The sequence below is a fragment of the Ascidiella aspersa genome, chromosome 8 (genome assembly GCF_963924565.1).
Source record: "Ascidiella aspersa chromosome 8, kaAscAspe10.2, whole genome shotgun sequence".
NCBI lineage: Eukaryota > Metazoa > Chordata > Ascidiacea > Phlebobranchia > Ascidiidae > Ascidiella > Ascidiella aspersa.
The window spans coordinates 9506362-9521843 of NC_139454.1; the positions used below are offsets into that span (position 1 = coordinate 9506362).

Consider the following 15482-nt stretch of genomic DNA (forward strand, 5'->3'; position numbering starts at 1 on the left):
AGAAAAAGGACAAAGTTGTCCACGCGCTGACAAATTGGCACCGGTCATTGCTTCGCATTAGCGTGATTAGCTTTCCCCCAGAGACCGCAATCTGTGCAGCTTAAAGGCGTTATAACGGCGCGCAATCTAGCGCCACTACGCGGTGGCGGTTAATATTTAATTGCCCGAAAATAGTACGTATTACGGCCGCGCGTCACCTGCATTAATTATTAAGGGCCAGCACGCGAATCGAGGTTGGACGCAATTACACAACCACGCGATTGTTTATCCTGTAAACCCCTATACGAGGTCATAGATAACGGAAACATTTGGAGCCCAATAGAATGTGTGCAAGGCTTAAATGCTTGTAAAAAACAGCCTACGCATGAGACTTGAACTGACAAATTTGGTAAAAGTGGCATTTCTTCTTTACGACTAGACTGTACAGGCTTCAATCGTAAAGAGGAATTAAAAAAAAATTGTTTGGTTTACAAATCTTTGAAAAAGTGATTTGAAAAAAAAACAGAGGAGGATAAAATATCTGTATTTAAATATAGTTAACGCTGTCATTTTTTATCGGACATTACTAAATGTTGATCAAGTTTTTTACTGAGTTACTCTTGCCGCTAAACGTTATTAACGGTAATCGGATTAACTATTCGCCAAACAACCATGAGTCGGTTTACACTTTCGGAGAAAGCGAAAGTCTAATTAATTCCCTTTGAGTTAATTCCCATTATTGGATTACACCAGACAATAGAGCTATCTACAAAAGAGCATTGATACTGCTTGTAGAGGTTACTCTTTCATTCAACAGTTCAAGCACACGATCACAATTAAGAAGTTAAATGCAATCAATATTTTATTGCATCTAGCATAAAGCATAAAAGTGCCTCTTTTGTGATGGACATTCGAAGAAGGAATTCGACAATGCCACTAAAGCACATTAACACGGGATTCCTAATTAATAAGGTCTTGGCATTTATGTGGCTACCATTCGACAAGAAAGTATTCCAAGAACAGCATATTGCTAATGTGCGGGGAACAGAACAAACTATTTTTAACGTAGACTTGGTGAAGCTTGAAGCGTTCAGTGGATTTTAAGGTTGAAGTTTAATGCATCTGAATTAATCCACTTCATAGAAAGGTTATCTCTCATAAAAAGCATGTTTCCGTTTGTAAAGTAAATGTTAGTTAAAAGTGCTGACCAAGCAGCTTAATAGTTAAAACAAGCGAAAGTTTTGTATTGATACATAGCAAACTTTCATTAACGCATAATCACTGTACACCGGGAGTCTCATTGGACTAACCCAGTGGTTCTCAACCGGGGTGCCGCGGCGCCCTGGTGAGCCGTTTCTAATGCTTAAGGGTGCCGATATGTATTTGGGAATTTTAAGAATCTGTTTTTTGCTCTTTTATTACTTTTGAGGGGTGCCGTAAGCCATAAAAGGTTGAGAATCACTGGACTAACCGAACCAGTCGATTAATGATTCTAGCAAAGGCCAGGATAGACAAACAGCTAGCTTGCGGTGAGGTTCGAACTTACTTCGAACTCAAGACCTCTGCAATTTTTCTAGACTGGCTTTTCTTGCATCATTTGTCGATAGACTCGGTTAGTAGTAAGGCCCCCGGTTGACTATGATAGGTAAGCCGTATTGGTTGATAAAAAACAACTTACGAAAGACTAGATAGAAGAGCGGTTTCACACATACCGGTACATCTCTAGCAATCCGCTTAACAAACCTGTTATCTCGCTTACAATACGTGTTAAACCCGTACTAATCAGTTGATCGTTTATAGGTACCGCATCGCGCATCATGCTTCGAGTCATATTTAAGTCGATGTGGAACATTCTCGAAGACTTCGCCAGCAAAACAACCTGCCATGGTTTATCTCAAATCCTGGTGCCGGGTAGAAGACTAATTACCAAGTAAGTCACTTAAATTGAGGTTAGACCACCACGAGAGGGCGCTGACCAAAGATTGCATCCGGTGATGGCGTCATCGGTGCCGTGTGATCATAAATAAAAAAAATCCAAGGAGAGCTTTCCAAGCTCATTTAACTAAAACTGTTTTACAGCAAAATATGACGTCTTTATGAAAGCATGCAAAACAAGATAAAAGGCGTTATCCCTGCAACAAAGCATGACGTCATTAAAACACAATATGACCTTTTTACCACTAAAAAAAGTGACGTCATAATCAGAAGTATAGCGGAAGATTTTGATTGGATAAAACAAATGTAGTATATACAGAACGAAATAAATTCACGTTCTCAACTTATAGTAAAACTTTTCAAATAACCGCACTAAATCTTACGTTCGTCTTTTTTCAGAATGCAAATGTTGTTTTAACATGCAAAAAATACAATCATGATACCTCTAAATACAATGTCAAAGTACGGCACAGTGAAAAAGCACTGACTTTTTTAATTCAGTTACCCTCTAACATGTTTGAAACATAAAAACGCGGGCAGTGTATAGCGTAAACTAATAATAGGATGATAAACATTGAAGTCTATAGTCGATTGAATAATGTCTGCCGCTGAAAGATCAAGTATCAAAATACGCATTGTTGTGTAGGGAAAACGACTTTGTAGTATGTAATGTGCATCACAAGCCATTCTTAATAACTGAAATAAATTGCAATATACATTTTTTTATAAAAATCAAATTTTAGCCGTCTTACGAAAATTCATTGTAGGAGTTGTTTAATTTTTTGGTTTAATTTTCAGCTTCACGATTTTGTTAATCCTAATCTATTTCGAAAAGCCTAAACTACATACTTTCGCAGCCCAACTTTGGCTATGACGACAGTTTTTGAAAACGGCTAACAAGATAACTTGTTTTGGACAGGGTTATCTGGACCTTTCTAGTGTTTGCATTGGTCGGTGGGGTGATTTGGCATCTCACCTTGACCGTGTTCGAATACACCAAGTATGACACCAGCACCGATTTGTCCGAGGAGTATCGATCGCAGATCAAATTTCCGGCCGTCACGATTTGCAACGTCAACAGGTAAAGCAATGGTAACAACACTAAGCCCAACAACATTCCCTGATGAAGGTATTCTGGATAGGCAGCCGAAACGTCGGATAAAACAAATACCAACTTATTCTCAGCATATTCTATGTCTGGTAGCAAAATCAGATTTATATAAGCATAGTTTTAGACCAGTGGTTCCTAACCTGAGGGTCTTGACCCACAAGGGGGGCACAGGGGTTATCTGGAGGTGGCCGTGTAGTGTTTAATAAAAAAAATCTTTAAAAGAAATAAGCAATATGAACTAAAAGTTAAGCAGTATGAAAGAAGCAAAGCCAACCGCCAGTCTAACATTTGTGTTTATGTGGCTTCTGTTGCAATGGACCAGTCGTGTTTATGACATCAATATTACAATTTTCATTTAACGACTCAAGCGTAGCTCTATAGTCAAACAATGTCTAGTAAAAATGAATGGATGATCAAACCGTAACTTTAGCATGTTGTGCTAGCCAAATTTTGGTACAATCCATTTAGATGTTATACCAATTTGAATTTTGAAATGTGTTTATTATTGACCCTGGTTTTGTTTTAAATGCTATATAGTTTGGGGGTCGCGAAAGTTGTCAAAAACTTGAAGGGGGTCGCGAGAACAACATAGTTGGGAACCACTGTTTTATAATGTCGTTATATAAGGAACAAAGGTAAACTGAATTGTATTTGCTGTATATGGTTGTTTGGGTGATATTTCTATTTGTGAATCAAATAACCCTCAGTTTTCATGCTGTTCCTATAAGGCAACCCTTGCAAAACTTGCAATTCATACCCCGTGATGATTTTATGTCCATTATTAAACTGGTAAACGTATTGTGGTATTTGTGCGTACAAACAAAACAGTTTTATACAGATTCTTTGATGTTAAAGACGAAAAGGAACTGGCCACAGTGGATGCTTTGATTCGGGCTTCAACCCCGGCAAGGAACAAGTAAGTTAAAGAAACAATAAGCACGGGTTCAATTATAAAGATATCTATAGCAATTATAGCCTGTTACCCCGCGGGTATATTATCTAACGTCAAACTATAGTGTACCGGTATTCGTGTTTTATGTGTTTCTAAAGGTTGGTAAATTGTCATCAAAGTAAACCGGCTGAGTACGTTAGATGACTTTTACTTTATTATACGGGCACACATTAAATAAACTTAGCACTCTTTGTACTAAACTCATAACATAAAGAATATTTTGGAACACTATATACGGATCTTCATAAAGTTTAATGGTGAAAATAACGGCCCAAATAGACGTTAAAAGCGACATGCTTTATTTTCAAACGTTTCGGCAATTTCTGATCACTGATGATGGCATTAGAAATTGCCGAAACGTTTGAAAATAAAGCATGTCGCTTTTAACGTCAATTTGGGCCGTTATTTTCACCAATAAAGAATATTGTTTTTTTAATGCAGTTACTTTCTTCAGAATAGTGACTCAGATCAGTCTAATGACAGACTTAGTTCTAAGAAAACAAATAAAAATCGTTGGTTGTTGACATTGAATATAGTAAATCAAAAATGTTATTCAAAGATTTATTACGGCACCTTTAAAATAATTTTTCTTGAAGTAATTCACTATAATGTCGCAATAAACAAAACTTGAACAATACACATTAAAACTCTACACAATGTAGGAATAATAATTTGGTTCTTTCTACTATAATCGCACACTAAGAGTTGTATGAGGCGTCCCAATTGAGCAAAAATCAAGTACCTAAAGATTGCCAAATATCTCTCGGCATGCTGTAGCATTAGAAATGGCACAGGGTGCCGCGGCGGCCCGGTTGGAAAAAACTGTCAGCACAATTTCCAGGGAAAATGACAGAAAGTGGGAAGCATACGTTGAAAACTATGTGAAGGAGCTAAACTCACACGGAATGAACCGATTTCTGCTGAGCGACAAGAGTTTATCGAAGGGATGGCTGCTCAATGACACTACTTTGCGCTTCTGCAGTTTCCAAAAGAAGCCTTGCAGTATAAACGTATGTAAAGCACGTTTTAATCAATTTAAATATGGACCTAAATAGTGATAAATGCTATGTTTTTTTCGGAAAATACGCTTTGGTTAGTCCAGTTGATTGCATTACAAAAAACGGCCGACGGATTTATTTTGTGCTATTTCTATTCGTGTTACTTGCGCTTTGGTTACAGGGTGAAAACAATAGGTATGTCGCCGTTAAGTCGAATTAGAGTTCAGATGAACATCCTGCAGTTTCCAGTGTTGTAATGACTTAAGTCAAACTTTTCAAATAAAAAGTAATCTATTTTCGGTGTTGTTATTTTTTTGAGTTATTGCTTATAATCATACGAGTTTGCCAATTTTAATAGTTAACTGTTTGATTTTATGACAAGGGCTTGACTTAAAGTTGACTTGCTTTGATTGTTACTTGAATGAGACTTTCTATTTATCGGAAAATACTCGGTTTTTTATCACGTTATTATACAAATGATTTGACTGGGACAAAATGACTTGTTTACAACATTGGCATTTTGACATTGCGTAAAATGACCATCGGGTGGATAAGAGTAAATAAATGGCGTGTTTTGAATGCGACTTTTTCGTCTGTATGAATTAAAATTGAAACAAAAGTACTTTTCCAAACTGGCCCTGGCACATTTTAAGATGATCAAACGTAAAATGGTGGCTCTAACACTTCCTAAAGTGGTCGTTATATAATTTTGTCTTAAACTGACAGCTCTTACAAATGCAGAGCCCCTGGCATAAACCATCCCTCGTGCACAACTTATTCAAACAGCCGTCAAAGATGACTTAGGGCCGAGTGATTCTTACTTTTTTCTGGTGGCGTACTGCCGATGGCTTTCATTGTCGCCGCGTACAGCCTAAAACAACCATTTTTGCTCAAATTTACTTATGATTATTCAACCTATAAATGAATTATACAAAAAACTAGCTCCCAGCAAAAGACGTATAACGTTCAAAAGCTGCTCGCTTACCGTCTGAAAATCTTGCCTACAACTCGTAGAACTTGTGCGTCACAAGTTAAGAAGAACTTATCTGGACAGTACAGTGCGGACAAGTGTTGACTCCGTTGGTGCCGGATCAAAACGTCATAGACAAACCTTCTTACAAGCAGAGTTGGATTAATTTGTAATTGCAATTGATGTAATCCATTACAGCGTATAATGTAATTCTAATTGCAATGTAATTGAGGCATTTTCATTCTGTGTAATTCTAATTGTAATTTGCAAACTTTTGGCTCAATACAGTGATATTGAGAAAGTCGTTCCGAAAAAATCGTTCCAAAGCTAAGAATTGTACTTGATGTAATAATTACAGTGTTTAATGTATTGTAATTTTAATGTAATTGAAACATTAACCGGAGTAATTATAATTGAAATTTAACTGGATTTATGTAATTGATCGAACTCTTCTTATAAGTGCCATTTTATTTGACGGCGCAGAACTTTACGCGCATTCTGACGCCGATGGGCCTCTGTTACACTTTTACGTCCGAGACGGAAATCACACAGAGCGTTCCCGGAAGCGGACACGGGCTGGTGGTGCAGTTCGACATTGCACAGGTAACTTTTCGTTTGGCTTTAGACTTTAATTTCGTTTGTTGATATTTTACTTGTGGTAGTTTTTTTTTTTTCGGGACAAAATTATTTTCTTGTAGAAACAAATACAAAGGTTTCAGCTATATTGACCCATGGAATATAAGTTCATCTCCAATAGTTTTTACAAAAGGTGTACTTCGACAATGATTAACAAAGGATAGTTTTGCTTTGAAACGGAGGGTCAGATTATTTGATTTTCGGTGTTCCCCTCTAAAAAAGGCTATCCTACCACGTGAAATCTCATCCAAACTTGAACTCGTTCGACTATAACCAGTACCGTTGGAATGTAAAATTCTAGCTGAAATAGGCTCCAAACACTAGCTGTATATCGTTTAATTAATTGTTGATTGGTCTTCTGACGCTTCGAAGGCTTGGTAAAAAGTAAAAAGAAGATTTTTTGGTTTTAAATTTGTACATCCGTACGATAGAATCACCACTCACTACATTTAAATATAAAAAACTAATCACAAAGTAAGGCTATAATTTAAAACAATCTTGAAAAAAACGCCATAGAATAATAAACACTATATAGGGTATGTATTATTGTGTCTACAGTCGAAAATATTTCGCATTTAAGATCATTACAATTTACAGCTCTAAAGCCTGCCCGTCCATTCTATGATACCCTTGTAGTGTTTAGTATAATGTTGGTTGTGTACTAATTGGAGCACTAAATACGGCTTATATGTGTCCGTTGTATCCCAGTACCTAGTCCGACCCAGCCCAGCCCATATTTGCCGATTCCGTTAAGTCGCGATTCCTGATCCGACTTTACATTCTGTATTCAAACTAAAATAGGGCGGATATACAGCAATCCAATAATAGGTGTGTCCTATAACTATTCTACCCACAGTAGTTATAGTTGGAAAATATCCCACAACATATAATATCTACCTTTACAATTTACAGTTCGTGTTAACATCGGTTTCGAATCAGGTACTGCGCATGCGCACAATGGTACTTGGGACTCGGGTAGTCTTACCGAGTCATACGGAGTCTTACTAAGTCTCAGTATCGAGTCCCAAGTCGACTCCGCAGACCTGCACTGACTCGTTTAATGTTTAAACCCTTGTCATGCTTCAGACGACATACACCGAGCATCCAGCCTTTGGAAACCCGAACGCCGGGGTCAAAGTTCACGTGCACAACCACAATGAGCCACCCGAGGTGGAGAACTTTGGCCAGGGATTTCCGAGTGGCCAGGCGGGCCACACCGTTCTCAGGAAAATTGAGGTAAGAAGAGGCTAAATGGCAAGCAGTATGTCTTACAACAGTGGTCGGCAAACTGTGGGCCGCGGCCCAAATATGAGCCGCAGAGCCAATTTTAGTGGGCTGCGAGTTACTTTTGAACAGCTTAGTGTTATAATATAGTTGTGGGCCGCGTGATAGTCGTACATTCATTTCACTTTATTTTATAAGTTCGTGTGGCATAGAATTTTTAAATTGGTACAACTTGGAAAGGCCCACGTGCCCAATGCGGTCCTGAGAGCGTGTCGAACTGTATGTAAATCAAAAAAGTTTGTCGCTTCGCGCGTATATTATTCGTTTTAAACTGTAGTATGTTTTACATTATGATATGACAGTGGCCTTGGGTTATAATTCATCTTAAAATCAAATATCCTGAATCAATCACTTTTTCGTAGTGGTTTTACGTACTGGGCCTTCAATAGCTCCGAAAAGCGTACTTTGGGCCGCGACAAAAAAAGTGTGCCGATGTCTTACAATTACGGGATGCCTTGTCGTTTACAAATAACAGAGTCCGTCTCCTGAGTCCGACTTTGGATAAAAACCAGAGTCCCTAGTTCGACTACGGCAAAATGTGAGATTTCGTCGAGATTCGAGTCCGGATCCGACTCTATAGGCTGTAGTGTAGTTCATCCATTTACGCGACTAAAATAAGTTAGATATTCAGCAAACCACTCATTATAGGATTGTTATATTATTTATCGTCCCACAACACATATAGTTGGAAAATATTCAGCCATGTATTGCTATTTCACTTTAAACTGTGCGTGATTGCTTCACTCAAATAAAGTGATTCGTTAGAGGTTTTACATTTTTCGTAGAGATTTCCACCACGAATCCACGATCGGTCTTTTACCTTAAAAGCCGAGGCAGCATGTGACGCAGCTTGCACCCGTCCTATTGATACCGTTAAAAACAATGTGTTATTTTGAAAATTCCGGACGTTGCTTTTAAAAAAAAATTCTAGGGAACCGTTGCGTAATTTTTTTAAAAAAAGTTTGAGAACCACTGCTTTATACTCACAATCGAACCAAATTTAGTTGAAAATCAGAATCTAATGCGACTTTATTTTGGTTCTTGTAGAGAAACCTGATGTATCCGCCCTGGGGGGTTTGCGAGATAAACACGAAGGTTTTGAAGTATCACAAACACTACAGCACCGCGGCTTGCATGAGGGAATGCAGGTAATTGAGACAAGAGCATGATAAACTGCTGATATTAATACTATTTTGTCACTAATTTTGTTTTGTTTGCGGTGGTAAAAAAGCATGTAAGGATTGTATAGGAAAAGTTTAGGCATTTTCTGTAAAATTCCTCATAAAAACGAACTGTACAGTTAAATTTGTAAAAGTTTCAATTTCATATTCTAATTTTGTAAACGTGCAGACTCCAAAACCGAACATTTAGATTGTAAACAGTATCGTGTGCATTGAAACAAAAAAATGTTTATATTACTTAAAAGCGTTACACTTTGTCCTCAAGACCTAAATCAATGCAAGACGGTTGGCAAACGTACAGCTTTATCAATTCATTCATTTGAAAAAATGTTTCGGGCCGAAATCTTACAGATTAAGACCAGTAGTTTCAGTGGACAATATAAATAGGTTTTGGTTTTAACAGTAGTTTCTTTGATTTTACAAATTTCCTATGGCAAAGTAGGCATTAACTTGTAATCTTACTGAATCCAGAGCGACCCATATAGCGTCCGAGTGCAACTGCAAGCCGTACTGGGCAGAGGAAGTGCACGATGTGAGGGAGTGCGACGCTTTCCAGATACTCGAATGTGCCGGGGATGCTGAAGGTAACTACAACATCAACCAGGCGCATTGTTGCAGCTTTGCGCTTTCTTTAGGAAAAACAGTTGACAGAGCTGAGTGGTCAAATCATCTAGAATATCAAGCTAACATAAAACTTAAATCAGTTTGTATACACGTTAACGGCCACGGTTTACTTTATGTAATTTCTCAAGTGGCTATATGTTAAGATTCTTTTAATTTGTTTTTATTAAATGGTAAATCTCAAAAGACCAAACTGTTTTTTTTTTGTTGGGACAAGACCAAAATAGTTTTAAGATCAGTAAAGCAAAGGTTTTCTACATTCAGGTTTTTAATTTAGGTCTGAGCTTATTCTTTAATAATACGAAATCTTCACTAAAATAAAAAATAAAAATATGTTATGCGCAGTCGATATTTGTGTAATGTTATAGACCGTGCGATTTTCCGATACCCAAACAAACGCATCAATGGAAATACATTGGAGAATACGTAAAAGTTCATAACAGGTGGTAGTGTTGATTGACAAATTGCATTGTATTGCGGACAAACTTTTGCTCAACCGTGTTTCATCTTAGAAAGATGAGTAGTGTGCTGTTATGGGTCTACACAAACTTTAACGATAAAAGCATAAACTATATTGTGCAATCATTTTGAAACTTAACACGAATAGTTAAATTCCATTCCAAAATATTATTAACTCTTTTACTACACCGAAAGCCATTGCCTTTTTACTATGTTATGTTTTTTTGCGCTGTATCTACATAGATAACTATTCTTTGTAAACGTAGTCAACAATACTGCACAACCAAAGGTACTTAAAACATTCTTGGCCTTGGCCAACTGAAAATCAATCAGTCTCCAAATTCCTATAAATGTTTTGTTGATTGGGGGCGTATTGTTTGCAGGCGACTTTGTAACGAAGGCGACACTGCGATCTTGCGGCTGCAGTGAGCCCTGCTATTTCGACGTTTACACGACCTCAACCAGCTATACAACCTTCCCCAGCATTGAGGTTGGAGAGGCTTACCTGCGCAACCCGACGTTTAGCGAAGGTGCGACATCCCTTTCTATTTGATCGGATATTTGACTTCATATAGGTTGTAGCGTAAGGTAGTAGCCCTGTGGTAAGACGTATAAAGGATTCGCACAAACAACTGAGATCGAAAGTGCTTATCAATCCACCAGACTAGGACAAGATGATAATTTTTTTTTCCTTTTCGACGAATTAAAGCGATTTGCTGCTTATTTTAATTGTAATCATGTTTGAGATGTACCTTTGTGTTCGAATTGCAGTTCTATTCTAATTTCCGATTTAGCGGAAACTTTTCTCAAACAACGTTTTTCAACTTTTTAATTTGGAACAAAATTTTAGCCATGCAAGTAAAATAGACAGCTTAAAAGTGCCAAATTTTGTAATAAGGTAAATTCCTTTACGTTAAAGTAAAAACGTTCAGATTTGGTTTAATTTCTAGTTTTGCCAAATTTGGTAATTCTGATAAAATTACGAAAAACTGTAAAGCTCCGATTTTTATTCTAATTTAATTTGAGAAAAGCTAAAAACCTTGGAGCTGTCCAAATCTGCTCACACCGTATTGAAAATGAACAAGGGTTGGTTTTCACGAGTATTGGGTTTTAAAAGTGATTTGCCAAAGTTATTCATCTGTGTCTAGCATGTTTTTGATAAATGCGCACAACTTACAAGTGCTAAAATAACACAACTAATAATGAAAGGAAACATCTTACTTTCTCATTTCATGCAGATGCCAAGCATAAGATGTTGGACTTCGATGAATTCGATCCCGGCTTGCAAAAACTTCGCAAATATCGCGAGAACCATCTGATGATCGACATCTACTACGACTCTCTCAGCTTCCAGCGAACCACGCAGACAAAACGAGTCAGCGAAATCAGTCTGATGAGTAAGCCTCGCGATTCACGATAAATATGGGGTGGGAGCCGATACCCCATTTCAAGTGGTAGTATCGCCACCTATCCGATACTGTGGTGGTAACGGTACTGATCTAAAATTTATCTGTGCATATAAGCCTTATGGTTCAAGTTTTCCGCGTTTAAAAGTAAAGATATCAGATAGTATTGAATTAACATTAATAACTCAGCTTTCATACGCAAGTAACTTTTGGCAGAACAACTTGATAACTTGCATTTGTCCAATATATTTTCATCAATTGGAATGACTTCTGTCGCAGTATAATAATTTCTAAAGAAGTCTGCAAAATAATACATATTAATCGGTAAACGTGTAATATACGAGTAGGCCTGCACACTCTTTTTTTGGATTTTGGCACATACCATTATTGATCGTTTACAATTTTTTTTCAATTGGAAAAAAATCAGTTGCGGTCAAGGACTTATAGGCTAATAACATTTACACGGATTTTATGGACAAGTGCGTCATCACTACTGAAAGCGTTGTAACGGGGTAATTCAAATACAAAAAAATGGCCTAGTCCAGTGGTTCTCAACACGTTGTAAGGCGACCCATGTTGAAAAAAAAATTAATTTGGTATAATCTTGCACCCAAGCAAATACAAGATTGCGTTGCAAACAAACTGCAGTTACTTTTTCCGAAAATAATATGTTTATTAATTTACTAATGAGATAGTTGTGCTTGCTTGCTCTCAGTAAGTTTTTGAAATCGAGGCGTTATTTTGCTTGAACATGACAACAGATTAACGAGCGCCATTTTTTGTCATTCACAGGCGATATCGGTGGTTTGTTGGGCCTCTGGCTTGGAATCAGCTTTGTGACGGTCAGCGAGTTTGTCCAGTTGGTAATAGAAATGACTCGACAGTGGTGGCGCTTGACCCACGTGATAGTGCCGGCGGTAAGAATGGCTCGGCTAGAAAGCTGGAGGTATTTACATTTATAGCTACCCGCTTGCCTTGGGGTACCCCTTTTTGTCCTTGAAGAATATAGGAAGCCTACCAAACATGTAAACGTAACGGACTCCGTGTCAATGATTACTCAAGTATTATTTAAAAGACGAACTTTTACAACTAGCACACCGGGAGTTTAAGAAGAGCTAATCGAAGTCAGTTGACAAATTAAGGATTTTGGAGTAGGTGCTAATATGATTCTTTCGGTTCGAAGCACGTGATGCTAAAACATAAACCAATTACAAAAAAACTGATAAACGGCCTGGATACGTGTATTTAACCGACTGGGTTGATATAATGATAAATGACACGTTATTGTTTGTCGAAAACGCAGAGTCCAGTTTTCGTGTGTTCTTCGCGTCCAGGACACAGAGAGCAATCTATTCTAATTCTTACAGGTCAAACGTTGGAAAGTGTCCAGCGATCTGGGTGGAAAAAAGGCCGAGGCTAAAAGATCGACCCAAAACCAACAACCTCAGCGAAATGTGGACGTCGAAGCCCCCCTGCCCAACTACGTCAGCAGGGGGGAGTTTCCTCTTCCCGGCCAGGTCCAGCCACCGCCTCAGTTGGAAGATTACGACTCGGTGTTCGAACTGCCGACCGTCGGAATTTAGCCGTGCGTTTCGCGTTGTTTCGCGCGGAACCGTAGTATATAGTCGTTGTTGATCGTTATACATTAATGTATGCGTGTCGTGTCGGTAAAGAAAATATAAAACTCTCAAGACATGCTAACTTCAATGGGTTAAGAGGAATGGCAAACTGTGTTCCTCTTCTATAATGCTTGACAAAAATAGTATGTGTTATGGTTAAACAACTGTTTAACCAAAATTGGCAATTTGAGTCACTTTTGAGCACATGCCTTCGGATTACAATGGAAACTGCTCTCATTAGCTTATCTCACACGTTAAACGATCACGAAGTGTTTCTAATATCAGATAAATATTTAACCTACCACGATCCTTACATATATATCCCTGTTGTATTATTGTTAACATTTGAAACAAGTTTTCAGTATGATTGATTCTAATTGATTTTCAAACAGGATTATTTTGTCCGTTTTATGGAACACAGCTCTCAGCAAAGCTGTCCTAGAAATTGATTATTTTTTTTTCAAGTCATTCCTCTGAAATATCCGTTATACATGCAATTGTTTTATATTCGTGTCAAACAACAGCTATATATGGCAAATTCAAGAAGAAAAAAATACCCAACTCGAAAATGAAAAAAGGGGCCTTGTGCTTTTCGAAACCGTAATAAAATATATAAAAGTTTGTAAATCCCATTATATTTTTGGTGTGTAGCCCGCATTGTAACATTCGTTTTTTCTTAATTTCATGCTAACACTGTATGTTAAAAAAAAACTTTTCTACAGTCGTTTACCCGTTTGAATTCTAACCTGAAATGTGTTTACACGCTTTTCTTCTTTCGTAGTGAGTAAACCACAGTAACAAGATTTCAGTTGGTTTGACTTGCCGTCTGTAAGTTTGTAGTTGTTGACCCGAAAGAAGGAATTCCTTTACTTACCCGAGGTTGCCTAAAACACAGTCCTTCTGTTATGAGTACTGCACATGTAAAGCCGAAAATCTTTTCGCGGGATTTTCCTATCTCTTAAACGAGGAAACCAACCAATGCGTCAGACTTGGGATTCCAGCTGTTGCGGTTGCACTTCTTGAAAATTCTGTGAAAGCCAAAAACGTAGAGTTTACCATATAAATGTCAACTGTAATCCGTTAACACGTTTAACCTGCGTAGAGGCCTACTAGGCCCTCTTAACCTGGTACGACCAGCACCAAACAACCTACTCTTATCGCGCCTAGATCGCGACGATTGAGCCTGAAAACTAGCTCGGAGCGTTTACAAACGCACAGACGCACAAAAAACGCTCAAGGATTTTAAATCTGGTTGCCTAAACGTTCTGTGACTCCTCAGTGCGAAGTAATCGAGGCATTTTAACAGCGTGTTTTCTTCAAGGCCTAAACTGGCAGAGATGGATGTCAAATATTTGTTAAAACTGAATTTTACCAATTGTTAGGCAGGTTTAGTTTCAGCATGTAAATGAACAAATCTGTAGCATGTTTCTTGTTACAAGTTAACAAAGCAGTCACCACACACAAAGAGTAAAACAACGTCAATCGCCGTTATACTTTTTTTAGTATTGAGACAAGTCTCTCATTAAAAAAAAACAGTGAGATTTGACACTTACATAAAAGTGAATGTAGCAAAGATATACAGAAGCTTTAAAGAAAGCTCAGGATGAAAACTATAAGATCAGATCAAAAATCTATCTAGTGCAACGGTGTCCAACCTGCGGCCGTCGATGAATAATTGTGCGGCAGTTAACACGTATTTTAATAAGCATGTGCTGGCGGCCGTGCCCGTGCTGGCATGCGTTTATGGTTGATAAGCTAAATGCAGCTTGGAACTGTTTACCACTAATCCAAAAAGAAATCAGTGTAGAAGATATGTAACAATCTGGACGGTAATGTCACATAAAGATAAAATAAGAATTGATCATACATAATAATTGATGATACATAACGGCTCATGTGTTATGCGAGTATTATGACAAAACTGTGGGGCAGGTTGAGCGGTATTAATAGAAAGCCTTGTTTAAACGAATAAGATGTGTGAGTGTTTCTTAAACTGTTATTGAGCATATGGAGATAAAATATACTAAGGATTAAATGTCCAGACACAAAACAATTTGTATTTCGTTAATAGGCCAAAAAATGATTAAATCATAAAGCACAGACAGTTCAAGGAACTTGGTACCACCCCTCGCATGCGCGCCGTTTCGACGATCAGCCGCTCAGCTGCGTCACATGTCACATTGAAAAACCCAATAAACACATTTTTTAGCGCGATTAGACTATATTTCAGTTCTATATTTTTGCACGAGAACATTAGAGAACATCCAGTATACAATAATTGTTCTATGACGTCACGTTATGACTTAACGTTCTAACGTTATTTCTAAGAAT

At 37.8% G+C, this 15482-nt stretch overlaps 1 protein-coding gene across 1 annotated transcript; it reads left to right on the plus strand.

Moving 5' to 3' along the window:
* Positions 1 to 1796: 1796 nt before the first annotated feature.
* LOC146135991 (bile acid-sensitive ion channel-like) lies at positions 1797 to 13115 on the plus strand. Its single transcript, XM_083396119.1, has 12 exons — positions 1797 to 1909; positions 2834 to 2995; positions 3864 to 3941; positions 4819 to 4987; positions 6429 to 6548; positions 7668 to 7817; positions 8913 to 9013; positions 9518 to 9630; positions 10510 to 10658; positions 11373 to 11523; positions 12325 to 12449; positions 12900 to 13115. Exons 1-12 carry the CDS (start codon positions 1797 to 1799, stop codon positions 13113 to 13115), a joined length of 1647 nt encoding a protein of 548 aa, XP_083252245.1.
* The last annotated feature ends 2367 nt before the right edge of the window (positions 13116 to 15482 follow it).

Excerpts from the sequence above, each read along its gene's own strand:
- LOC146135991 (XM_083396119.1), top strand. The coding sequence starts at position 1,797 with ATGCTTCGAGTCATATTTAAGTCGATGTGGAACATTCTCGAAGACTTC. Across the intron at positions 9,014-9,517 it reads GCTTGCATGAGGGAATGCAG|AGCGACCCATATAGCGTCCG; the intron begins GTAATTGAGACA and ends TACTGAATCCAG. Across the intron at positions 11,524-12,324 it reads CAGCGAAATCAGTCTGATGA|GCGATATCGGTGGTTTGTTG; the intron begins GTAAGCCTCGCG and ends TGTCATTCACAG.